The sequence below is a fragment of the Anas platyrhynchos genome, chromosome 28 (genome assembly GCF_047663525.1).
Source record: "Anas platyrhynchos isolate ZD024472 breed Pekin duck chromosome 28, IASCAAS_PekinDuck_T2T, whole genome shotgun sequence".
NCBI classification, from domain to species: domain Eukaryota; kingdom Metazoa; phylum Chordata; class Aves; order Anseriformes; family Anatidae; genus Anas; species Anas platyrhynchos.
In genome coordinates this window covers 6424942-6450580 of record NC_092614.1, presented here as the reverse complement: position 1 = coordinate 6450580, position 25639 = coordinate 6424942, and the positions used below count along the sequence as shown (strand labels likewise).

The 25639-nt window shown below is 53.7% G+C and overlaps 1 protein-coding gene across 11 annotated transcripts in view; it reads left to right on the top strand.

Moving 5' to 3' along the window:
* SCN4A (sodium voltage-gated channel alpha subunit 4) overlaps nucleotides 1–25639 on the top strand; it is a 47490-nt gene that overhangs the window by 17540 nt on the left and 4311 nt on the right. For all 11 annotated transcript variants that reach the window (XR_011805216.1, XM_072028987.1, XM_072028990.1 and 8 more), the window contains 18 exons: nucleotides 1959–2255; nucleotides 4391–4454; nucleotides 4834–4975; nucleotides 5884–6096; nucleotides 8060–8215; nucleotides 8486–8609; nucleotides 9169–9407; nucleotides 11035–11208; nucleotides 11505–11861; nucleotides 14678–15118; nucleotides 19293–19422; nucleotides 19692–19846; nucleotides 20780–20953; nucleotides 21474–21596; nucleotides 21837–22115; nucleotides 23462–23515; nucleotides 24730–24867; nucleotides 25402–25506. Coding sequence is in view for 10 of the 11 variants with exons in the window: in XM_072028987.1 (XP_071885088.1) it covers nucleotides 1959–2255; nucleotides 4391–4454; nucleotides 4834–4975; nucleotides 5884–6096; nucleotides 8060–8215; nucleotides 8486–8609; nucleotides 9169–9407; nucleotides 11035–11208; nucleotides 11505–11861; nucleotides 14678–15118; nucleotides 19293–19422; nucleotides 19692–19846; nucleotides 20780–20953; nucleotides 21474–21596; nucleotides 21837–22115; nucleotides 23462–23515; nucleotides 24730–24867; nucleotides 25402–25506 (3365 nt within the window). In the remaining variant the exon portion in view is untranslated. The remainder of the gene's footprint in view (nucleotides 1–1958; nucleotides 2256–4390; nucleotides 4455–4833; nucleotides 4976–5883; nucleotides 6097–8059; nucleotides 8216–8485; nucleotides 8610–9168; nucleotides 9408–11034; nucleotides 11209–11504; nucleotides 11862–14677; nucleotides 15119–19292; nucleotides 19423–19691; nucleotides 19847–20779; nucleotides 20954–21473; nucleotides 21597–21836; nucleotides 22116–23461; nucleotides 23516–24729; nucleotides 24868–25401; nucleotides 25507–25639) is intronic.

Here is a 25639-nt window from a genome sequence, read left to right as displayed (position 1 = left end):
AACCAGCTGTGTCAGGAAACTATCTTCCACTCTATCCAGAAACCTCCTAGACTGCTTCCTCTGAGCTGTAGTGCATTTCCAGGATATATCTGGGAAGTTGAAGTCGCCCAAGAGAACAAGTGCTGATGATTTCACAACTTCTGCTAGCTGCCTGTAGAACTTCTCATCTATCTCCTCATTCTGGTTTGGCAGTCTGTAACAGACCCCCACCAGGATGCTTGCCTTGTTGGCCTTCCCACTGATCCTAACCCACAGGGACTCGACCTTATCATTCCCAGACTCGAGTTCTACAACACCGAAAGACTCTCTAATATAGAGAGCCACACCACCACCCCTTCTGTGCTGCCTGTCCCTTCTGAAGAGCTTATAGCCAGACATTGCAGCACTCCAGTCATGGGAGTGGTCCCACCACGTTTCAGTGATGGCAACCAAGTCATAGCTTGCATGCTGCACGATGGCTTCCAGTACCTCTTGTTTGTTGCCCATGCTGCATGCATTACTGTAGATGTACTTCAGTTGGACCATTGCCTTCTCCCCGGCCCTGACATTGTTCCCCCTGGCACACCTCTAACAAGCCTTATTTCATCCCCATCCCCCTTCTTACCTAGTTCATAAAGCCTAGTTTTGTCCCCACAGCTGGCTGCTCTTGTGCCAGGGTTGGGCTATTTAGTGGATTGTGGTACAAGTGCTAAACAGTGAGCACTTTATATTAACCCAAATATTCAGCCTAGGGTATTGGGAGCTTGTTATCAAATAACTCTGGTATCTGTTTCCCGCATCTGATACAATTTCAATGCCCCATGTCAGTACCAGCCAGTGGAAGCATACAGAAACCATAGGTCAGACCCCCAGAAGAAGTGTGAGATTGAGCTGTGAGTGATAATTTGTTGTCATGGAAAAATCCTGCTTCATCTTTTGTTCCTGTAGCTTCCACATCTTTTGGGTTCTATTTGAAAGGCTTTATTTTGCCTCCATCAAACAGGCTAAAATCTGCCTTTAGGAAAATGTAAGCTTCTTTCTTGGTCCCAGGGCTCTTATTTCTGGAATGACATCCCCCCAAGAGGCTCTACAGAAATAGCAGTTTCAAAAATAAGCTGTTTTTGAATGGCTGTCCTAAGCATTTTCCCAACATAGACAAGCCCTTGGAGATCAGGGTTTTACCTAAATAGTTTGGGCAGGGGGGAACTGGCATGATGACAGAGCTAAGAACTCTGCATCTTTGGAGAACTGCCTCCATACACATTGCTCCGAGCTGCTTTAAGATCAACGTCAGGATGTCCTGGCATCACCCATCATGCACACAGATAGGAACAACAATTCTTCATACAAAACCCGGTGAGGATCCACGGGCAAGCCTCCTCCCTGCTGCCATCTGCGAAGGAAGCAAGTTAATCCTAGTGCTTAATGCAAACTGTCATTTCCATCACCTCTGCTCGAATGTCTGAGGGTTTTTCTGCCTGGAATGGACCAGCTGGGCTCCTGGCCACAGCATACGCAGGGGTTTTGGACCATGGAGGCTTTTGTACAGCCAGAACCAAGAGCGGTGCTGAGCATCTTCCAGCTGGGCTGGCGAACTGCTTCCCCATGTGCCACAGCAAAGTGATCTGTCCTGGTGGTTTGGGGCAAAAATGGCCAGATTGAGGCATTTGGGAAAAGTGTACAGCCAAATGGGATGGGCTTTGAGTTGTGATGCTGAGATCAAAGCTCGTGCAGGGAGGCCTGGCTGCCCCCCTCCCACGGGGACAAATCTGGGGAAGGGTCGATGCTGCCCAGCCATGTGTGGGGACAGAGGGGTAGCCAGGATGCGGTGTGGGGCAGGGCAGTGGGTCTGGGTCCATGGGGTGAAACTGGTGATACTGCGTATCCCCACCAGATCCAGACCCTCTGGGGAGCACCATAGCGTGATCTCCACCAGCCGCAAACCAGCAATTAGCTCAGCAGCAACGCCTCCCTCCTAGGGCTGAAGACGATCGTTGGGGCGCTCATCCAGTCAGTGAAGAAGCTCTCGGATGTCATGATCCTCACTGTCTTCTGCCTGAGTGTCTTTGCCCTCATTGGCCTCCAGCTCTTCATGGGAAACCTCCGGCACAAGTGTGTGCGGTGGCCCCCCCTCAATGACACCTTGCTGGGGGACTTCGGGCTGGACAACGACACATTGGCCAATGCAACGCTCTACAGCAACTTCACCGACAGTATTGACAGCAACTTCACCAGCAACAGCACCTTTGATTTTGAGGCCTACATCAACGATGAAGGTAAGTGCTTGCTGCTCTCCTTCTCCATCGAGCACATCACACTCGTTGCTCCTTGGTTTACCCCTCTCTTCCTCCATGTCCGACCAAGATAGTTTGTTCTGATGGGTCTTCCTGCTGAGGTGCTTCAACAGGGTTTGGGTTTTACAAGGAGATATGGATGGTGGTTGAGATGATGGATGTGCATACTCAGAGAATGGACAGATGGGCTTAAATCCTCCTTGTCAGGGAAAATGCAGTCCCCTTGGCATGCTAGACTCTTCCAGAAATGTTGCAGGCTAGGGAGGCAACTGGACAAAACGGCATCTCCATCTCTGCCCTGGGATTGCAAGGTCTCACTCTTCCTCAACAGGGTGAGCTCTGAGGGATGACTGCTCTGTCTGATCACAGCAGGGGGATGCAACCCTCTAGGAGGAGATGGGACTTGGGGTGGACAACCAGAGGGATGCAGGAATGACATTTCCCATTTTCACTATTGCTTCAGAGCAGGGTCCTTCCCCAAGTACTCTGCCTCTGGCTAGCACGATGTGCAACACCGTGACAGCCAACAGGAGAGAAAGGAGGAGAGGTGGGATCAAGCACAGGTCCTTGGACAGATCTTCATGTTTGCTACGTTACTGCCACTTCTTAGAGATGAGTTTGGCCCAAAAAGTGTTATGAGTTTTTCTTGTTTCTCTTGTTTTTTATAAAACACTCCATGAAAATGTAAAGATCTTGGAAAACCTATCAGAAAGGTTTTCATTTGCCTTTAGTTGTTGTTTTCCTATGGAATGGACTTTTGACTAATTGTGGCTTTATTCCTTTTTTTTTTCTCCCAACTCCTTCTGGCTCCCAGACCCTGGGGAAAGCCCAGTCCCAAACACAGGCTCTGACTTCAAACTTCTGACCAAACCTCACGTTGTACAACCAAATTGAGCACTTGCCAGACCCAGTACACCCCCAAAACAAAACAAAACAAAAAAAAAGAAAAAAAAATACAGGAAGCGCATCCAAAAGCAATACTGTATTGGAAAACACTTGGGAAAATTCACGTGGGTCACAGAGTGAAAGAAGACTTGCCTAGAGCAATCTGTGCCTTGGGGATGGTCTCTAACAGAGAGGTTTCACATCCCATTTTGGGCACTCAAAGCTCAGCAGAAGGTTGGGTTACGACACGGCTGAGCTGTTTTGACCAGCTGTGGAAGTAGCTCTGGCATTAATTACAGGAAGGCTTCTATGCAGGGGTGCAAATTCAATATATAGAATCTAATGAGCGCAGTGCAAATAGCAACAGCATCCTGCAGCTCTGCCTTCAGGTTAGCAGCTCCTGGGGCCAAGCCAAAAACACGTTGCCTGGAGCTTCATGAGTGGGACAACACTTCCCACAGAGGTTAAATAAAAGCCGGGTTGCAAGAAGGCACGCATGGCCAGGGGCGCTCCTAGGAAGCTCCAGAAATCCCAGTATAGGTCCCCGTTGCTGTGCTAGGTGGTGCTTGAGGCCATGGGTGGGTGTCTCGAGGGGCTCATCTCCGTGTCCCTGGGGGCAGGTGACTGGTGGTAGCACGTCTTGGCAGCTGCTGTGGCTGTGGGTCTGTGTCTGAACTTGAGGGATGAGCTTTAGGGAGTTCTGGTCTCATGGCTGTGAACAGGTGGGGTTTTCCACCAGGGAGGGGCTTGTTGGGATGGGAGCAGCAGGATGGGGAAATGGCAATGGGCCATTTCCCCAGGCTTTTTGGATCCCAGGCTAATGGTCTGCAGAGGTCCCAGTGTTCACTCATCTGAGCCCTGTCACCTCCCAGTGCTTTCATCCATCCCTGTGAACACCTGTGCTGGTATCGTCCCTTTGACCATCTGCTAGTCCACCTTCCCGCGAGGCCTGGCCCTGCCACTTGGCTGTTTTCCAGAGCTCTTTGTGGGCTTGGAGCCATCCAGCTGGGCAGGTGAAACAATGCTGCGAGGTCTGAGCTGGCGCCAAGTAGTGCAGCACAGATAGCAAAGTCAGCAGGCAGGAGACAGCCCAGAGCCCAGTGCTGGGAGCTGGGATGGTTTCCCTGACAGTGAGGAGCTGCCAAGAATTTGAAAGTCAATGTTTGTGTTTCTTGTTGTTTTTTGTTTGTTTGTTTGTTTTCCTGTGTCCTGCTCTTTCCCTATCTGCGAAGCAAATTTCTACTTTCTGGAGGGAGCGCTCGATGCCCTGCTCTGCGGGAACAGCAGCGATGCTGGGTGAGTGCAGCTCATGCTGCTGGCCCCTCTGGCTCCCTGGGGGGGGTTCAAGGCAGCCTGCAGGACCACTGAACAGTCTGGGCATGTCAACGGCACCCTTGTGGGCATGTTTCTGCCACAGAAAACATAGCATGTTCCCACCTGCGGGCTGGAACAATCAGCTCGTTGGAATAGGCTGCCCAGAAAAGCAGTGTATGCCCTGTCACTGCAAGTGTTCAATGTTGGGTCAGTGGGGCTTTGATCAACATGATCCAGGGAAAAATGGCCCGTGGCAGACATCTAGAGGGTCTTTAAGGGTCCCTTGGAACCCAAAATGCTCTGCAGGCTGAGGGTGCACATGGGGCGGTGGCAGGGCCTGATGCTGGCTGCCCTTTGGCAGGAAGTGCCCTGAGGGATACGAGTGCATGAAGGCAGGGAGGAACCCCAACTATGGCTACACCAGCTACGACACCTTCAGCTGGGCTTTCCTGGCGCTGTTCCGCCTCATGACGCAGGACTTCTGGGAGAACCTCTTCCAGCTGGTAGGTGCTTGTGGGACCCCGGCGCATGGCTTCAGTCACCCATCCCTCTGGGCACTGGCCTCAACTTTTATTTTATTTATTTATTTTGTGTATTTATACCTTCCATGCAAATACTATCACTTCAGTGCTGCCCCTGGCCTAGGACAGGTAAAAAGTCACTTGGTTGGCTACTTGTGGGATCGTTAGTTCAGGGAACTAATGAGGATCAGCACTAATGAGGAGTCTTGTCCAGCTCCCCACCCTGAGTGGTGCAGGATGCTCTCAAAGCCCAGCTATGCTTCAGGGGTGCTGTCAGCATATAAGGAAAATCAGGGATTTACAGGAGTATCTGGTACATCTCCAGCTTGAGATAGTTATCCCCCCTTGCCCTCTCTCTTAGGTTGGTTGTCCCCCGGACTGAGGTATCCTATAGGTAGAAGCTGCAGACACCATGAAATTCTCCTGGCCAAATGGATGCAGCCCCGGCTCCAGGACTGATTAGATAAGAAGGGCAAGCCAGTGCCTGTGTCCTCTGGAGGCAGTGGCACCCAGATGCAGAGTTAGAGAAGAACTTGTCCCAGGGATGAGACCTGAGCAGTCGGGCTCTGGGACACCAGCCCCTGTCCCAGGGTGCAGGTCTGTTAATGTCAGCCCCATCTCTATGCACACCTGCCCCGGGCTACCGATGGGCACAGGGCAGTGCGGATGGCTTTGGCGAGACCTCCAGCCTTTCCACACAAATCCTAACCCAGTACTGTGGACTGCGGGAAGGTCAGCTGGGCAGTGAGCAGCCCTCAGGGAAAATGGGAGCAAAATCTTATATCAGTACCGTGAATGGGAGGGTGCCCAGAGCAAGGATTCTCATTCATTACTACCAAACGAAAACCATGCTGAGGAGGTGTGGCAGCCTGTTCCTCCCCTTCCCACAGACCCTGCGTGCAGCAGGGAAAACATACATGATCTTCTTCGTGGTGGTTATATTTCTGGGTTCCTTCTACCTGATCAACCTCATCCTGGCGGTGGTGGCCATGGCCTATGCGGAACAAAACGACGCCACAATGCTGGAGGCGCAGCAGAAGGAGGAGGAATTTCAGCAGCTCATGGAACAGCTGAAGAAGCACCAGGAGGAGCAAGAGAAGCAGGTTGGTGGAAAGCATTTAGGCCACAATGAGGGACCTTAGGAATAAAGGGAGAAAAGGAGAGGCAGTGACAAGTGTGGTCATATTCCTATTTCCGTAAAATCTAAGAATAAGCCCCTCTTGCTCCCTACCAAGCAAAGGTGAGAACTGAGTACCTATTCTGGGGTCACCAGCTGAATCCAAAAGTTGACATATTCTCGGGGGGGGGGGGGGAGTGGGGCGGGGGGAGAAGGTGGTGGGAATAAAAGGCTGAAAATATTAAATTCCCATATCCACAGACCAACAAAAGGAGCACTGGGAGGCAGCAGAGAGGTGCAGCACAGGTCCAGCACAGCTTGAAAGGAAGAGGTGAGAAACGAGGCAGGAAGGACACCAGAGCTAATAATAGGTACTTCTGCGGCACATCAAGAGCAGGAAATCTAGCAGAGAGCCTGCAGGGGCAGATTACAATCAGGGCATGAAAGAACCACTCAAAAGAGATAGGGCACTTGCAGCAAAGTTTGATAATTTTGACCAACACTGGAAACAGAAGAGAAGACCCAAGAGACCATGAATCTTGCTCACAGAGGTTCTGGTGTCCTTACAGGAGCAGAGAGACAGTTTTGGGGGTCCAGCCTTGCAGCTGTGCCCCAACATGTGCACATCTACAGCAGGGTATGCCCTGGTATTCATTTCAGGTGGCATTATCAGGTGGTCTCTGGAGGTGCCTGGTGTCCATCCGTTTGCTCCATTGCAGTTCCGGGTTATCTTAGCCCCTTTCTGGTCCATGGGTTTCTCTCTTCAGCACAATTCACTTACAAAAATGTGAACAAGAGCTCTCTGATGTTTGATACTGCTGCCCAGACATCTTCTATCTCTAGTCATCATTTTGGCATACGTCAGCAACGTCTGCAGGAGACATGTCCGTAAATCTAATCATTAGTCTGGGCAAAAGACAGCTTCCTCACATGTAGAGAGAGATACAAAGCAGTGTTTTCCTCTCTCTAGAGCCTCTCTCTCTCTCTTTGCTTATCTGTGCTGAGCCACAGCATCCTCCAAGGAAGTGGCTTGTTCTTATCAGGCTGCTGCTGTTCACAGGATGGGGCTGAGCAAGCCCTGCCCCAGGGATGGGGACTCCAGGGCCGGGTGTGAAGCTGGTACCCTGGCTAGTTCCCTGGCACATCAAGCAGCGAGTTGCCTGGAGGCTTTATTAAGGGATGATTCTCATTGATTGCCACCTAGAATAAAGGAGAAGATGGAGGGAACTGACTGAGAGGGAGGACAAAGTACCTATGAGAAATGGGTACTTGGATCCATTAACATCCAGTGACCAAGCATGGAAATCTCAGTGTATTGCAGCCACAGGGAGCGAGAGAGGTTCCTGCTCTGCCACGACATGCTTAGTGCTACCAGTGGGCATTGCAAGCTTCAAATATTAATATCACTGTCAGAGAAAACAGAATGAAAAAAACAGAATGTGCAAATGAAGAAACTGTAAACCAACTTCTGGAAAAACAGTTTTGAAATTCTGACCCAATCATTCACAATTTTAGTGCAAGTCCAAAAGTCTTGGACATCCCATTTCACCGAGACCCCAGAAGAGTTTGCTTCCCTTTCCATTTGAGATGAAAGCACATTTCAAAAATTAAAATTTCCCGCAAGACAGAAATTAGAGGTTTTGCATAGTTTCATCCTTATGAATTATTCACCCTGGCTTAGCGTGGCGGGGTACGCATTGAGAAGGAAAGGCTGGCAACATCAGGCACGTGCTGCTGAACCGTTGCCATTCCTCATCACTGCTTGTTAGGATGTGAGCTTGTCAGTGAGTTATCTTTGCCCAGATCTTGCAGCAGCAGACTTTGGGGTCACAAAGTCCTTGCTCAGGACAGTTTTAGGACTCAATTCATCCCCCTCTGTAGCATCATGCCCCACAGAGGTTTTGGGAAGCTGGTGGATGTGTGGGTGATGGAGATGTGGGTGGCTGCAGTTGCAGGACAGGCGGTCCAGCAGCGGCTCCCTGCGCAGCAGCACGGCCGAGAAGAAGAGCGACTCGGACCTGAACAGTGACCAGGACAAGGCGAAGGACTGCAATGGGCGAGTGGTCCCCAAGGTGGTGCTGGAGCGGTCTGCCACGGTGATTGAAGTACGTGCTCCGTCCCAGCCTTCTCACCTGACAGAGTGCAGCACCCTGCAGTGCAGGGTGTCATGCCCCAACACAACCCCAAAGCTCTCTTACAAGTGCCCACTTTATAGTGGGTCCTAGCAGCCGTTCTGCAGCCAAACTGCAGCTCCCACATTGCACCCCAAGGTCTCTCTAGACCATGCCCCCACGCCCTTTTATTTATTTTTTTTCATCTTCTCAACCTTTAAGTGCATTAAAAACACAGTCATCCCCTGTGGCCTCCTCTTTTAGTTCAACCCAGGCAATGAGACGGAGAAATCAGACTCCAACCACCTCACTGTGGGCAACCAAGATGGGCCAGGCCTTGAGAAGAGAGTGGGGAGTGCCATCAGTGTCATCTCCAACGCCGTGGAAGGTACGTCCTCACCCGGGTGCAGACTCCGTGCACCAGCTGTTTGAGCCCAACCAGGGTGGGTGGGTGGGCAGGGGGTGCTCAGTGTGTGCCAGGGGCTGTCACACATCTCCAGCCCCATGCAAGGGGCGGCTCTGGGCCCAGGGTCTCCATGTGGGGTTGATATACAGCAGTGGTGTTGAAGCAAGGTACTTCATCCCATTTCACAAGGGTGCTGCCCAGAGGAAATCATTCAATTTCTCATGCAAAAGAATGGGATTGCAGTTGATTACAGCAGTCTTTGGAGTTAATCAAGAACTGTTGAGCAGTTTCCCAAGAGCTCCTATCTTAATTTTAGCAAAAAGTGCCACAGGCTCAGCAGTACCAGGCTCCTGAGCCCTGCCCTCCTGGAGAGCCAGTGTGCCCAGGCACCTTCACTCAGCCCACAAATGCATCCTGTAGGTTGCCTAGGGCTGGATCTAGGACCTCAGCAGAGGTCTCTTCTGGTGGGTTCACACTTGGCCCACCATGGGGAGGGCAGGAGAAGCCCAGGCTGATGTCAGTTTTTCCTTCCTGCCCTCAGAGCTGGAGGAGGCTCACCAGAAGTGCCCACCTTGGTGGTACAAATTTGCTCACATGTTCCTGGTCTGGGACTGCTGCCTTCCATGGCTGAAGCTGAAGGAGTTTGTCAAGCTGGTGGTGATGGACCCCTTTGTGGACCTGGGCATCACCATCTGCATCGTGCTCAACACGCTCTTCATGGCCATGGAGCACTACCCCATGACGGAGGAGTTTGAGAACGTGCTGACTGTGGGGAACCTGGTAGGCAGCTCCTGGTGCCCCGTCCTTCCCTGTTTAGAGCCATAGCAGCCAAAGCCTGGTGGGATGATCCTCACCACTCCCCTCGTCTCACCAGAACAGCATGCTGGAAGCCCTTCCCAGCTGCTGAGAAGGTACTCGGGAGGTCTGGTCACAGCATCCCTGGGATGGGATGGGCTCCAGGACTTTTCAGATCAAGGGGCAGCAGCGGAGGTGATGTGGTAGTGGGGCTCCATCATCCCCTGCTCTCCTGCTGCAGCTTCTGGGCAGGTGCCCATCTCACCTGGTTGATCCCAATGTGGATGTGGCTTTCCAGGGCTGTTCTGTAGGGCCAGCTCCTATATCTCAGCCCAGGTCAGGCAGGATCTGCCGCCAGCCCTGGCCTGAGCCGCAGTGGCCTCATGGTGCTGGGTGGCTCACGCGTGCTGGGAGGGAAAGGTCCCTGCTGAGCAGAAGGTAGTGGTGCTACCAGCATTAAAAATATATAATAATAACAAATAAGACTTCCCAGTGAAATCACTGCAAATCTGGGCTGTTCTGATTTCATGGGCACATTTAACACCAAGCTGTGGCTGCTCCTCCCTGGAGCTCAGGGTAAAGGGTTTTCAGCTGGATGCAAGCTGCTGGGGGGACAGGCCCAGGAGGCCCCTGGTTGCTCTGGGAAGTTCAGCCAAGGGCTGGGAGAGAGGGGAGGGAGGACTTCATCTTCTCTCCTGCCACCTTGCCCTGCTCCAGCACCTGCCCGGACCTCTCCGTGCACAAGCATGCGGGTGACACATGCCGGGGCCCGAGCCCCAAGCAGGCAGGATGACGCTCAGCACATAGCTGCTTTGTCTCTGGTTTCATTCAGGAAATACAAGGGGATTAATTGGCTGTTGCTCGAAGCAGCATGGTCACGCTGCAAAAAACAGCTCCAGCTTCTCCTTGGGGCTGTCACTGGTTTCTGTCTGTGTGTAGAGCCAGTAGGAGAGCCAGCACAACCGTGGGGCTTTTCTGGGGAATCCAGGTGTCGCCTGGAGCAGGAGAAGCAGCTCTCCTTCAATGGGATGTGTCAGGGAGCAACCTCTGGGGTGCTGATGCAGAAGCCTTCCTGCAGCCTCCCCTTCCAATCCACAATCCACATCCAGGGCAAAATTTGTCACTGGGCACCCTCTATGCATTCTATGTCATGCAATTACATCGAGGATGTTAATTGTCACATTGCTGATCCTGCTCTGGAGTAATGTGATAATGCACAGGGCTGTTGTAGCCCCAGGAAAAGCAATGTGTAAACGTTGTGTCAGCTTTCATGGGGCCCAGGGAAGCACCAAGACATCCCAGTATCATCACGGCTCCTGGTGCTGGGAATTCCTGTGATTCAGCCAGTGTTTTTACTGGGTCCCTTTACCAATGGAACGTCTTATTTTTAATTTCGACCCACTAGCACATGCCTTGGCCAAGTCTTTCCAGACCCAGCCACCAGCGTTCCCCATTCTCACAAGTCACACTGGGCAGCAGCTGGGAGATGGTTCCCAATGGAGGCTGGACCCAAAGGGATGAAAAATAGCTCCAAAATGAAGTGCTACCCACTCCATACAGAAGCTTGGCACTCTGGCTTTTGAGCAAACTGACAGTGTGATGTTCCCCACAGGTCTTTACGGGAATCTTCACAGCAGAGATGGTCCTGAAGCTCATTGCGTTGGACCCCTATGAGTATTTCCAGCAGGGCTGGAACATATTTGACAGCATCATCGTCACCCTGAGCTTGGTGGAGCTGGGTCTGGCCAACGTGCAGGGGCTCTCCGTGCTCCGCTCCTTCCGCTTGGTACGTGCCATGGGGCTGAGCGGTGCCAGGGGGTTTGGGATGCAGGCAGCACCAGGGTGGAGAATGGTTTGTTCAAGGTCCTTTGTGGTGGCAACCAACCCATCCCAGGTTAAAGGCAATACAAATATCAAGGAACACAGTAGCCTGTGCTCTTTGTAAAGCTGTTGGCTGTTTAATCCCTCCTGCCTTAACAAAACTGCTACGTGGAGGTCTGGTCCCAGCCTCTCGGCCTTGCTGACACCTTGTGGCAATGAAAACCCAGGCAACTCACCACCCTGTCTCCTTGCTCCTCGCAGCTGAGGGTTTTCAAACTCGCCAAGTCCTGGCCTACCCTCAACATGCTGATCAAGATCATTGGCAACTCAGTGGGTGCTCTGGGGAATCTCACCCTGGTGTTGGCCATCATCGTCTTCATCTTCGCCGTGGTGGGGATGCAGCTCTTCGGGAAGAGCTACATGGAGTGCGTGTGCAAGATCTCCTTGGACTGCACACTGCCCCGCTGGCACATGCATGACTTCTTCCACTCCTTCCTCATCGTCTTCCGCATCCTCTGCGGGGAGTGGATCGAGACCATGTGGGACTGCATGGAGGTGGCCGGCCAGACCATGTGCCTCATTGTCTTCATGATGGTCATGGTCATCGGGAACCTCGTGGTGAGTACCAGAGGTGGGGGAGCCCCTCGGCCACAGGTCCCCACCTCCATCCCTCGTGCTCTGGACGATGCCGTCCAGCTCCAGCTCTTCTACAGGGCTGCCCATGAAGGTCTGGTCTTGTTGGAGCCGTACAGGAGCAGAGGCCAAGGGCCTGACCTCCCTCCCATATAGCTGGTGGGGCTGTGCTGTGTGCTCAGGTCTTACCAAAGCAGAGTAGGACACAATCTCTACCTGAAGGGCCTTCTGCTGAAACCAGATCAGGAGCAGAAGGGGAAACCGAGGCACAGAAAACTTTATGACAGGCTTTAGGCAAATACGAGAACAACTCAGGGACCTGAGAGGGCTCATCTTCAAGCTGCATTTTCTTTTCCACACACGTCTTTGGGGTTTCCACCCCCACCTCCCATGCTCTGGTGACAAGGGACGGAGGTAGAACAATAAATGCATGCTCCCAGCTCACCCCAGGGCTGACCCTTTGCTCCATGCCACTTTTGGGAGCAGGTCGTCAGTATTGATGTGCTCCAGGTGGTATCCCAGGGGTGCGCGACCCCCCTGCAGCACACAGCTCCTTCTCCCAGGTCCCAGTGGGCCCCATGTGCCCCCTGCTAACCTGAGCTGCTCACCGCTGCTCACTGCCTGCAAGTTCCAGGCAAGCATCAAATCCTTTCTAAACTTGGTAACCCACTTGCTGGCGGCTTTGAAGCTTGTTTTGCAGGCTGTGTGGGCCCCGCGCTCCCTTCTTAAGGAGCAAGGCAGGGGAGGGAAGCACGGCGGCTTGCCGAATCGCTCCTATTACTTGCTGGGGTTGTGTAAGCCCTTTGGAATTTGCTTTGAAAAACTATCTGCCCGGGGAGCTGCTGACGCCTCCCTGCACACGGTGCATGGCTGCTCTGGCCCTGGATGGGTGAAAGCAACTCCAGGGAAAATCCAGACCACCCCCCTCCTCCTCCGTGGCTTGGATCAGGGTAGGGCAGCATGGAGTGTCCCACTTTTGAGGGCAGGAAATTAGGATTTGGGTGTTGTGTTGCTTCCCTGGCTCATGCAGTGTGTTTGGGGCTTGGAGCTGGCCCCTGCAACAGCATGGGTTGTGCTGGGGTCTAGGCTGGGTGATGCCAGGTAGATGCAGCACGTGGCCCCATGGCAGGGAATGGCCATGCCTTCCTCAGGGGATCCCATTTATTTGTGTTACAATGCTGAACCAGGCTGAAAATCACCCGTGATCAGCAGGAGCATCTCCAGGGCAGTTTACAAGGAGTGCAGGAAATGGGAATCCCAGCCAGGCTCCCTGAAGACCCTCCCCAAGGATGTCCTGGAGACCTTTCCCATTCTGGAGGCAGATTTGGGAGCAGGGCAGCCCATGCACCCTTCCAGGAGGCTCTCCTGGAGGAGACATGGGACTGGGGAGGTGTAGCCATCCCTGAGTTCGCACCTCAGCTTTAGGGCAAGCTTTGCAGCTCCACTCTGGGCTGCAGCACGGGTTTCATTTAAAGCGAGCTGGAGAAGCACAACCCACAGCCACCCACAGAGCTCCCCCCTCTCTGCCAGGCTCTCCTGGCCATGTCTCAGGTATTTCCAAGTGCTGGAGCCTGTCCCATGAAGCCTCTCCAGCATCCCGGCTGCAGGGGGGGATGTTTCTTCCCCCCTTTCCCCTCTGGAGCAATAAGGCAGCAGCCACTCGTCCTTTTCTGTTAATGACACTTAGAGCATTTCCTTTCGAGTTATTAAGGGAAAAGGGAGGAAGTCCGTCAGGTGACAAGGTAACAGACTCCTGTCCAAAAAGGCAGAGCCAACAGAAACTATTAGCTGTAATTGGTACCTAACATGAGTATTAAACTGATGGGATACTGGGGATTTATTTAAAGATGCGGTTTAAGTCATATGGTATGAGCCATGTGAAAACAGCAGTGACCTTGAATAGCAGCTAATTCCCTTCTCAGATACGCTGCTGGCACAAAAAGGCACAAACACTGACAGCTGTGGGCTTGGCCCTGCGGCTGCTCTGCACAGCAAGCGTGTTTCTGGGTCCTGCCGATGAGCCCAGGCCCTGCAGAGAGCCCATCCTGCTCCATCCTCATGTGCTGCTCTGGGTGCCTGGCACACCACGAGCCGGCCCATGCCATCAGTGCAGAGGTGCGCTGGGGTCCAAGCACGTTTCAGGCACGGTGTGGTGGGAGAGAGCTGGGGGAAGCAGGAGGGAGCCCAGGTTTGCTGAGAGATCATGTGTTGCTATTGCTTCTGGGAGGTGATGAAATGCTGCTCCCCGTGGGGAGCTGATAGAAAGGGATGAGGTGATGGATGTGGCTTCAGGGTGCTGGAGGCCCTCAGCAGCTTACTGGGCATCCAAGCTACTGGAGTAGCAAAAAGCAGAGAAATTGCAGTTGGAGGGCAAGAAGCAGGAGGTTTCTCCCTGGAGAGAGGAGTAGAACTGAGCTGCTTCCCAGCTGGTGGTGGGCACCATGGGCTTGGGTCCCATGTGGTGACCAGTGAAGAGACGAGTGGATGGAGGGACACCCTGGGAGACCCACATGGAGGTCGTTTGGGAAGAGCGAAAGCAGTGACAGGCACAGGACGTGCTTGCAAATGGAGCAGAGGGGTCACTGATCTGATCAGGGAGGAGCAAGCAGGAGCTGGACCATGCCTGTGCTCTCCAGGAGATGGGGTCAGCATCTCCGCGGTCCCCAGAGGTGGGCAACAGAGGGAGAGCATCCCAGCAAGAAGCTCAGTGAAGGCGGCTTCTCCATGGCCATCGTTGGTCTCTGCTGCTCCAGTCTGCAGGGACGGATGTCATCACTGGTGTTTGCTTTTGTCCCCTCCAGGTCCTGAACCTGTTCTTAGCTTTGCTGCTGAGTTCCTTCAGTGCCGATAGCCTGGCAGCATCGGATGATGATGGCGAGATGAACAACTTGCAGATTGCTATCGGCAGAATCACCAGGGGGATCGACTTTGTAAAGAGCTCTGTCCTCATGCTGCTCCGCAGGCTGTGGAAGGGGAAGAAGGTGGCCCCAGAGGAAGAGCAGGAGCCCAGCAAGGGGGACAATTCTGCGCTGAACCACGTGGACACTGGCCAGGAGCCCAAGTCGGAGTACATGGACGGAGTCACTGGGAAAGAGTATTTGTTCATGGACGAACTGGACCACATGAATTTCATTAACAACCCCAACCTGACAGTGCAGGTTCCCATTGCCTCGGAGGAGTCCGACCTCTATGAGGAGGAGACAAGCACCCAGTCAGACACCGAGGATGCCACAGTGAGAAAGGTGGGTGGCAGGGCTCCAGCCCCAAAACTGACCTTGTGCTGCCCACAGAGTGGTGCCATTTTGGGTTACTTTTCACTTTTCCACAACATGACATCTGGTATGGCATAGACCAAACCTGGAGTGTTTCAGCAAAAAAGAGCTCTCCAATTCCCAGCATGAGATGGGGGGGTCCAAGCAGAGGTTTGGGCTGGTTTGAGTCAGGATATGGGGTTGTTGCAAACACCAGGGGGACCTCCTGCACCCCATGGGGTGGGTGCAAACATCGAAGCACTCGGTTTGGGGTTAAAGATGTCCAAGAGGAATTTGATGCCAGGAAATCTGCTGATGGCACTAACATTGGATCCACTGCTAATGCTTCTGAAAACATCATCAGGGAGGGTACAAAACCAGATGAAGCTTAGCACAAGTGAACATGAAGCAATGCATTTTGCATTGAAAGCTGACATCGAGACACAGCGAGGGCTGTCAGGGCTTGCGGGATGCCAGTCACCTTGCTGCTCTGGGGGGATGAGAGGGAGTTGAGACAAGAAATTTAGGAAAACAACAGCAGGCACGCTAATGGTGTTCTTAGGGGAAATCGCTGCTTGCCATGAGGTTGCGCCAAAAATGTGGGGAAATTCAGGGCAGTGAAGATGCCGTGGTGGAGAGGAGCAACCTTATTGACCCAGGAAGGGAGGGGGCTTTGTATGAAGAGGCAAATCCTGGCTATTTGTTGTCAGCTGGGAAGAAGGTGGTGTTTTCAGCTGGGGGGGCTGCAGGGGAAAGGCGGCAGGAAGGGCTGTGGCTGGCTGTGAGCTGTTGAATTTGTTCTGCTCTGATGCGCTCAGAAGGGACAAATGTGCCAGAGCTCCTTGGGCAAGGGAGCTGCTGTTGTCATTCTTGTCATTCGCATTAATGTTGGTAGCAGGAGGCCTGAAAACTGGTGTTTCTCCCCGCATTTTTCCTATTATAAGTCCAATCTAGTAGCACAAGCCCCCTCCCCCCCCCACTACACGCAGGCCATGCTGTAGCACATTAGAAGTGAGGCCACATTGTACAGAGGTGATGCTGTTAACACCAGCCTGACAATAGCAGGGAGATGCTTCCAGTCTGGCCCATGGGGTCCCCAGGGACCTCAGTTCCTCATCACCACGATGTGTGACCCAGAAGCTGTAGAAAAGTCCCTGTGTGTGGCTACCAGAGGGGTCCCAGCACAGCTCCAGCACCCCAGGGCTGATGTTCTGAGAGCCACCCCGGGCTGCTCACTGTGTGCAGGGGACAAACCACCACCTGCAGCCACCAAATACCAGCTCATCCCATCAGCTGTGCTGGTTTTGGTGAAATTCAGTCAAACAGTGGCCAGGGTGCAAGCCAGGGGGATGCACGAACATTGCAGCCTCTGCCCCAACAGGCAGGAGGGGACACGGGCTAGCAGGCAGCACCAGAAATGACTACCTAGTAATTAGAAATCAGGCGCTAATTAGCTCTGGGATAGGAGCTCTGGGCCTCGGGGAAAAGGCTGCAAGCTCGTGTTCACATGCCATTGATCAGCTCCAGATGGAGCCAAAGCCCGACACACCACCTCGTGCTGGGGACATGGCTGCTGGTGACTATGACAAGCTGGGAGTGCTCAGAAAATGCTGATAAATGTGCTCTCCCTTCAACAGCAGCTCCTCTACGAGACAAAGATATTTTTCAGGGTGAAGTAGCTGCAGCAAGGCAGTGGCAGCTGCTCTCCTCGGGTGCTCCTGCCTCTTTGAGCTGATTTATTGCCTGCAGTGAGGGGACAGGGACAGCAGTGATGGTGTGCTAGGACTGTGCAGAGTCCATGCCGCACCTCGGGGCTCTCCCTGGGTGCTTTTTGCCTCGGAGCACCATGCTTCTGGGCAGGGGGACGTCTGGTGGGATGGTCTGGGCTGTGGTGCCAGAGCAGGAGGATCCTCAAGTACCGCAAATTAGTGGGGTCGCAGGGTATGCAGCACTTGTGTGCAGGAAAAGGATGGGGATGGCTATGGATGCTGGTGAAAGACTGTGCTGGGCTGGAGGTGTTGTACAGGGCATGGGACAGAAATAGCCCTGCAAGCCTGTTGGATGCAGGCACGGAGTGGGGCTGTCAGAAGGGATGGGTTTGGGGACCACGCAGTGGGAGCAGCACGGGCATCCCAGTCCCTGCCACAGGACCTGCCCCAGGCACCAGAGATCCCAGAGCTTCTGGGTTACAGGAGCCTGTGGGGCACCTCTTGGGCACCTTTCCCCAGCCTCCAGAGCTGCTGGGCTGGTGCCGCCCCACCTCATGCCCTTGCAAGGTCTGTCCTGGAGGCAGATGGTTTCCGTCTGTCCTTCCCTGGGGTCACAACTTGCCTGGCTCCCTGCCGAGGCCTCCTAATCCCCTTTCCACTCCTCTGCTCCCCCAGCCTCAGCAGGGAGCTGCCCTCTGCTCCCGCAGAGCCACCAGATGCCACCTGGTGCCACTGCTGCTGCTCTGTGCTGCTCCTTGAGGCAGTGCCATGCATGTGCCCAGCACGCAGTGCCCCAACTGCAAGGGTCCCCCGAAGCAATGCCTGCTCCTAGAGCTGTGACCATGGCCCCTGGGTCTGCTGGCAACGACAGTGCTTCAGATTACCCCAGTATCATCTGGGTGTGTGCCCTGGCCTGGTGGAGAAGGGAGCAGCTCCTTTATGTGCTACTGAAAACACGAGCAACCTCAGGGAAGGATCATCTCCTTCCACACAAGCCAACACCATCCTGCATTCCTCCCTGTGCCATCCCCATCCCAGGTCTTCTGGGTTCTGGTTGCTCCCAGGCAGGACAGGTCTGGAAATCTGCTCCTCCAGCACGTGCTGCACAAAGTTTCCTCTGAAAAACAAAAAGTAAAAAATTTCCAGGGGTTTGCCAAGGTTTTCTCTCATTATCGGCCCCTCTGGGCCGTGCTGAGTGGTGTCTGGGAAGGCAGCCAAGCCGAGTGGTGTGGCGGGATGGAGCAGGCGGGAGCTATTTGGTATGCAGGCTTTGAACTTGGGTGAACCTCAGCCTACAAGCCCTCCGGCATGAGCCACACCAGCGGGACGCGAGAGACGTGCCGTGACGGCCAGCCGGGCTTCCACGGACCTGCTGGGACCGGGGCGCCTGGCAGAGCCCCTGGGTCGGGGCACAGGGAGCAGGCGGTGAAAGCTGCCTGAGACGGTGACACAAGGGGATGGGACGTGGCTGTGATGCGAGGGTGGCTGGGCACAGGGGGCTTCTGGCTCCTCTGAACCTAGATGAAAGTGAAGCTCGTGCAAGCTCACGCGGCACAGATGCTCCAAGGCTCTCAGCTCTGGCTGATCCCACAGCCCCGCTCTGGGCTGTTTTTGTAGGAAAGGGACTTTGGAGCAGCCGCCGAGCAAAAGCCCCCACGAAAGGCTCCCAAACCCTTGGGCAGGCTCCCTCACTGATTCCTGGCACCACACCAGCACTCAGGAGGATAAATCCATCCTATTCCCATAAAAGCCCGATGTCAGATAGTTCCTTTCTCTTTGTATTGGGTTTAAATCTACTGCAAAGGGCTCACAAAAGCTGGGGGCTCACACTTTGGGGAATCAACCAAAAATGTGCTGGGGGTGCAGAGCCTGCTCCAAAAACTTGGAAAGCTTTAGAAACATCTCCATGATGAAGACGGAAGTTGTAGAAAATGAGTCAAAGGGGATTAATCACTTGTGGTAGCAAGAACTAGCTCTCTCCGCATGGCCAGTGCAGGCGGCGGCTGTGACAGTGCCTGTCCCTGCGGCCGGGGACACGCTTGGAGGAGCCGTCACCTGCTTCTGGGGGCAGGGAGCTCTGGTTGCTGCTCATCGCACCAGGAGCCGCAGCATATTTTGCCCCCAGCAGGAAAAGGGCTGAGATCTGCACTGACAGTGTGGTGCCCCCTCCCCAGAAAAATCCAATGGCCAACAAAATGCCACGCGGTGTCTGTGTGGTTGTTTCCATGCCAGAGGATTCAGCACGTCTACTTGTCCCATTGGGAAAGTGTTTTTGTGGCCCCACGTGGGGTCTGTCCCCATGGGAGGAGGGCACCCTACTGGGGCATCCCCCATGCCTACCAAGTCTGTTCCCAACACACCTCCCGTGGAGCAGCCCCTGCTCCTGCTGAGCTTCTGGAGGGTGCCCATGGGAGCCCATGGGTGCCACTGCCCAGCCCAAATCCTCCTCTTTACAGAACCCCCTCTCCAGCGACAATGCCTCGTCCCTGTGCAGCACCGTGGATTACAAGCCACCGCCGCCGGAGGAGGAGGCAGTGGCAGAAGAGGCTGAGGAGAGCAACGAGCCTGAGGAGTGCTTCACCGAAGGTGAGGGATCAAGCAGAGCCAGGCAGCCCGTGGAGAGGGGGTGGTGGACGTGGAGAGGCTGTTGCAAACCAGTGCTTGCAGTGTTACAGTCCTAGGGCTCGCCTAGCTCAGACCAAGCTTCAAATTCTCCTGCCCTTGTGGGTGGGCATCCCCATGCCCAGCAGGATCCTTCCCCAGCCTCCACCTGGGAGGGGTTAAAGCATCAGTAAAAGCACAAAAAACTTCTCGCTGGTGGAGAGGCAACCCAGGCTCTCTGTCCCCATTCCCAGCCTGTGTGAAGAGGTTTCCCTGCCTCTACGTGGACATCACCAGCGAGAGAGGGAAGGTCTGGTGGAACATCCGGAAAACCTGCTTCCGCATCGTTGAGCACGACTGGTTCGAGACCTTCATTGTCTTCATGATCCTCCTCAGCAGTGGGGCACTGGTAGGTCCCGCCCCACCTTTCACCCCATCTTTGCTCTGCAGCAACTCCCTGCTGCTTCTCCTCCCACCCTTAATCTCGGCTGCGAACCATCTGCACCTTCAGCTTAGCTTGATGTAGATGGCTCCTCACTTTGCTGCCTCCATTTCTGGCTGGCCAGGAGATGCTTTATGGATAATTGATGATTATTATTTCACTGTTCAGCACTTTCAGCTGCTGACGGGTGTGCTTTCCCAGCACCTGGGTCTCCATTTGCATCGACCTCACTAAAAAGCTGTACATCGGCCTTTAGGTCCTCCCTGAGTGTTTGGGCTAGGCGTAGCTCAGCTGCCCCTGTAAATGCACGGAGCTGATGGGGAGACCAATCCCTCTGCAGGGCTGGGAGTAAGGAGAGAGGGAAGGCGAGCAGAGGGACTGGACGTGCCTTCAGGCGCACTTCACGTGTCCGCACCACACTCTGAAGTGCAGTCTGGGGCCGGCTGAGGCTGTAGCTGTGTGGGAATCGAAAGTTGTGCTGAAGCAGCTGTGCAGCACCTGGTCACCGTGCCCCTACCTCTGCTCACACTTTACGTGCCACGTGGACACATGAGAAACCCAAACTCCTAAGAGAATTTCCAAAACTACCTGGGTTCCCAAAGGCACGTGTAGGTGTCCTGGCTTTTGATTCACATGGAGACTGATGGGACTTAGGTGCAGCTGGACATTTGCTTCAGCACAGCTTTGCTCCGGGACAAACCCTGCTCCACGTAGCCACCAAGAACCTGCAAACAAGAGTTAGACCCTGTGTTGGTCTGTAAATGCCACCTGTGGTGAGGCTCTCAGCTCTTCAGGCTGCCCCAGGAGAGTAGGGATGATGCGCTGTGGCCATGGCTGCACCGAGCTGGGCTGCGGGCCTAGTGGAAGAACAACTGTCAGGTAGCTCTGCACCTCTTCCAGGCTTTTGAGGACATCTACATTGAACAGCGACGGGTGATACGCACCGTCCTGGAGTACGCCGACAAGGTCTTCTCCTACATCTTCGTCATCGAGATGTTGCTCAAGTGGGTGGCCTATGGCTTCAAGGTTTACTTCACCAACGCATGGTGCTGGCTGGATTTCCTCATTGTCGATGTAAGTGCAACGAGCACCTGCAGGATCGCACTCAGCCAGGGGCTTTGAGAGCGCTACGGGCTTGTGGCCAGCTGTGTCAAACCAAGCCGTGGTTGCATTTTAAAGGACAAAGAGGTGGCTGTGTGATGAGGACTTTGTTTTTAATGGCCACTCCTTTTCCCGGTTGCAGAAACCCTTTAAAACCTTTTATGCATGCACCAAGCACAAGCTCACAGGGCTCTACTAGAACCCAGCAGAGATGTGAAGAGGCGTAGGGTCCCCTGAAAGCTCTGTGACACAGCAGGCCATTTCTGTGTCCCCAACCACCTCCACCCAAGAGGCAGGGACCTCCTTGGGGTGGCCTGGTCACCAGAGATGTGGGGACTCAGTGCCAGTCCCTGTGTCCTGAGACAACATGATGACACTGGCCTGAGGGATGAGCTGGGGAGGGAGAGAAGGGCAGGGGTGCACAGATGGGATTCAGTTCCTCCCCACTGTTTCCATCTGAGGCACTGCTAACTCCCTGGGCTGCTCCTTCCAGGTTTCTATTGTCAGCCTGACAGCAAACTGGCTGGGATACTCCGAGCTGGGAGCCATCAAGTCCCTGCGGACACTGAGGGCCCTGAGACCACTGCGCGCCCTGTCCAGATTTGAAGGGATGCGGGTAGGTGCCTCTTCAAGCTCCAACACGGCTGCATGGTGCAGCACCAGTCAGCAGAGCTGGGCCCTGGCTGGTCACCAACAATGGGAACCCATCCCAGACGATTTCCAAAGGTCTCCAGATTGGTGGGGTCAATGCTAAATACCCTTGGCCGAGCCTGAGCCTGCTCAGTGCTGGGGAGGATAAGGCTGGGACACAGAGGTTCCCTGGCCAGGGCCTCCATGGTTGTTTCTCTCCATGCAGGTGGTGGTGAATGCCTTGCTGGGTGCCATCCCCTCCATCATGAACGTTCTGCTGGTCTGCCTCATCTTCTGGCTGATATTCAGCATCATGGGGGTGAACCTCTTTGCGGGGAAGTACTACCGATGCGTAAACACCACCTCGGGGGAACTCTTTGAAATCAGTGTGGTGAACAATAAGAGTGACTGCATGGCTCTCCTCCACACCAACGAGGTCAGATGGGTCAATGTCAAGGTCAACTTTGACAACGTGGGCTTGGGATACCTGTCCTTGCTGCAGGTGGTACGTACAGAAAGCAACTGCTGTCCCTCCAAGCAGCGTGTGGGCTTAGCAGGGCGGCGTGTGTAGCATCAGGGTTAAAATGAGGTGCTCCCCTGATGCCCAGGACGGGTTTCTTGGCTGCTGCTTAGTTCCAGAGTTGGTATTTAACCCCAAAAACCTGCAGAGTCAAGGAGGAAAGGGAGAAGATAGAAGACAGGAGGGGAAAAGGTGATTGTCACCGGGGAACTGTTGTGGATGAATGAGTATAGCACCAAGCCTGGAGTTGCAGGAAGTCCTCCACAGCAGGGGATGCAAGAGCAAGGAGGCAAGAGAGTTTTAAAGCATCATTATTTGGAAAAGGAATATGCCATAATGCAGGGGAGTTGGAGCCAACAAAGCCTCCCATCTGCCCAATCTATCTCTCAGGCTCCCTAAACTCCAGACTCCAATCCAATTTTGCAGCCTAACAGATTCCTGGCAGGGATATGTTCCCCTTGCTACAGTTAGGTCTGTTACAGTCACGGGCTGCAAGAGTTTTGCATGAGGAAGATGACAATTGGAAAAAGAGCATGTGTGTGTTGGCTGCAGGGCAGTGGACGAATGCAGCCGTGCTTCCACTGAACCCACTGCAGCTGAGCAAGGCAAGCAGAAGGGGAACTGCTCACCACAATTTTAATAAAAATATAGGTGTGGGCTCTGTTATTGGGTGGACTAGGGTTACTCCCACTGGATCCAGGGGAACTGGTGGTTGCAGAACCAAAGCATAACCCAAACTGATTAACCACCTATAAATTTAGCTTCCTCTTCAAGGTTTGTTGTTCCATCAGATTCAGGAAACAAGATGTTCAAGCTGTTTGCTTAGCAAATCAGCAGAAAAAGCCTGTCAATACACAGTGTGCCTTCACCTTACCAGGATGGGGGTCCACCAGCCATCAGCGGCAGCAAGACAGAAGGCAGGATTTATGGAGGTGGTGCCGGTTCAGGGAGAAGGAAAGAAGCAGCCAGGAAAATTGGGGCAATTCATTGTTTTAGAGAGAAAAGAGTCCACAGCTGCTTTTTCCCAGCCTCTTTTGAAGTGGTGCTTTAGGAAGTCATTGGTAACCTCAGCCACAGAATGGAGCTTATATGCCCATAGGTGTGCACGCACCTGTGTCAACCTCAGTACTTCTGTATGGGTGCATGTTTCTTGTGGACGCAGCACGTGGTCCTTCTGCCATTCTCCCTGAGGAGCATCCTGTGGTGCAGCAGCAGCTCCATGCATGGAGCCATACCCCAGCCTAAGCCCCAAGTGTGTGCTCAGTGCCTTCTGCTCTCCTTGTAGCCCCAGCTGCCTCCTGATGAGCCCGCTCCTCTCTCTGTCCCTGCAGGCAACCTTCAAAGGCTGGATGGACATCATGTACGCTGCTGTGGACTCACGTGAGGTGAGGGGATAAACAAGGACTTCTCGCTGCCAGCACCAAGTGTCACCCATCCCATAGGGCTGGTTCCACCTAGCTGGCCAGGGCTTCAGCTGGGTCATGGGCCAAAGAGTGGAGAACCCCCCCAAAAAAGTCCCCCTGCCAAGGCCTGCAGCTTCAAAGAGGGCGGTCAGTTGTGTCCCTCCAGAGCCTTCTGCCACCCGTGTCATTGTCACCTGCATCCCAGCCTCCATCCCAGCTGCACCCCGGTCCCTGCACTGGGCTCCCAGCCCACCCTACAGCTGGGGCTGAGCCCAGCTTCAGCTTTGTGGTCTGAAATTTCCACACTGCACCTACAGCTCTGTGTGACGTCCTCCATGTGCTCTTCCAGCTCAAAGAACTTATCCCATCCTGGAGACAGTGATATATATACATGTATCCAAAAAAAAGATGTTTCAAAGAGTTTCATGTTTGTGCTGTGATCCATCCCCAGATGTGTCCCTGCACCACCCCCAAGCATGGCCATGGGCTGATACGGTGGGAGGGATTTCCTGCCTTTCTCTAAGGGAGCACAGCATTCACCCATGCCCCATTGAGGGCCAGCCCTGCACACCCACACCCCAAGCACGTTGTTTTCACTGCCTTTTTTTAGCTTCAGAAACAGCCTCTCTGCTCGTCCCGGCTGCAGCTGCCAAGCACCCAGCCATAAAGCTGATATGGGAGAAAATGTGTTCTCCTCTGCCAGGAGCTTGCCTTGAAATGGGGGAAGTCAGCTGTGACACCTAGGGACATCTCCGCTCAAATATTAGAAGAATTAAATGACACCTATTGAGATGAGGAGTGTTGGAAAACCCTCCTTGGGCTGCCAGGCTTTGCCACCCCTGGGTGCTGGTGTGGTGTGAATTAAACCACCCTTCCTTTCCCCTTTCGGCTGTATTTCAGCCCTTGGAAAGTTGACTGTTGGGAAGAAGCCCAATTTGCTCGTTGATATCAGCCCTGCCCCCATGCAGCCTTCCTATTCCCCAGCACAGGGTTCAGGACATCCTTGTCCCCAGCCCAGCTGGCGCCTGCTCCCTTGGGGACCACACAACCCAGCCAACATCTGCCAAAGGCTTTGCAGCAGCCACACCATTCTCTGTCAAGATATGGTGGCCCCTGGACCAGGGGCTTGCGGACATGCTTTTGGGGGAGAGTTAGTGTCATGTATTCATCTCTTATTTCCCATCTCTGCTGGCCAGATTGAAGAACAGCCATCGTACGAGATCAACCTCTACATGTACATCTACTTCGTCATCTTCATCATCTTTGGTGCCTTTTTTACCCTGAACCTCTTCATCGGTGTCATCATTGACAACTTCAACCAGCAGAAGAAAAAGATAAGTATTTTCTGGGTCACGCAGCCATCTCTGCCTCCTGGAGCCCTGGTCCAGGACACAGGGGAGCAACATCTTTCCTTTTCCCACCATGACTTTTTACTCATCGTTTTTCCATGTGTTGGGGAAAGACTGAATTTCTGAAAATGAAAACTTCTGAGCTGTTTTGAAGTGAATAACATGGGACAAATGCGGGGGCAGAGAGTGCGTAATGCAGCACGTGCTGCTCGCACCAAGCAAGTTCTGAGATCACAGGATCTGGGAACACGGATCTAGGGTGAGCTGTAATAGGGCACGGGGTGTCCTGCTTGCTGCATCAGGTGCTTCCCCAGTGCTGTCATCTTGCCGCAGCAGGAGGAAACCACAGCGCTGGGTTTAGCACCCATAGGTGCTGTCAGCAGGGGGAGGTTTCACTGACTCAGCACAGTGAGCAAAGCCCAGCTGGGGATGCATGGTGGGAAGGAACAGGGCATGGTCAGGGGTGTTTGGTGGGAAGATGTGAGTCCCCAAGGCTAATGGTGGCGATTCTCTTTATACTTTGGAGGCAAAGACATCTTCATGACGGAAGAGCAGAAGAAATACTATAATGCCATGAAGAAGCTCGGCTCCAAGAAACCACAGAAGCCCATCCCCAGGCCCTCGGTACGCTGGGTTAAGCCCCTTGGAGCACAGTGGGGAGGGAGTGCCTCAAGCCACTGACTGTCCCAAGTGAACGAGAAAGGTCTGGGCAAGAGTATTTGCCAGCACAAAGAGCCAAATCCTGGTTCCCCCTTTA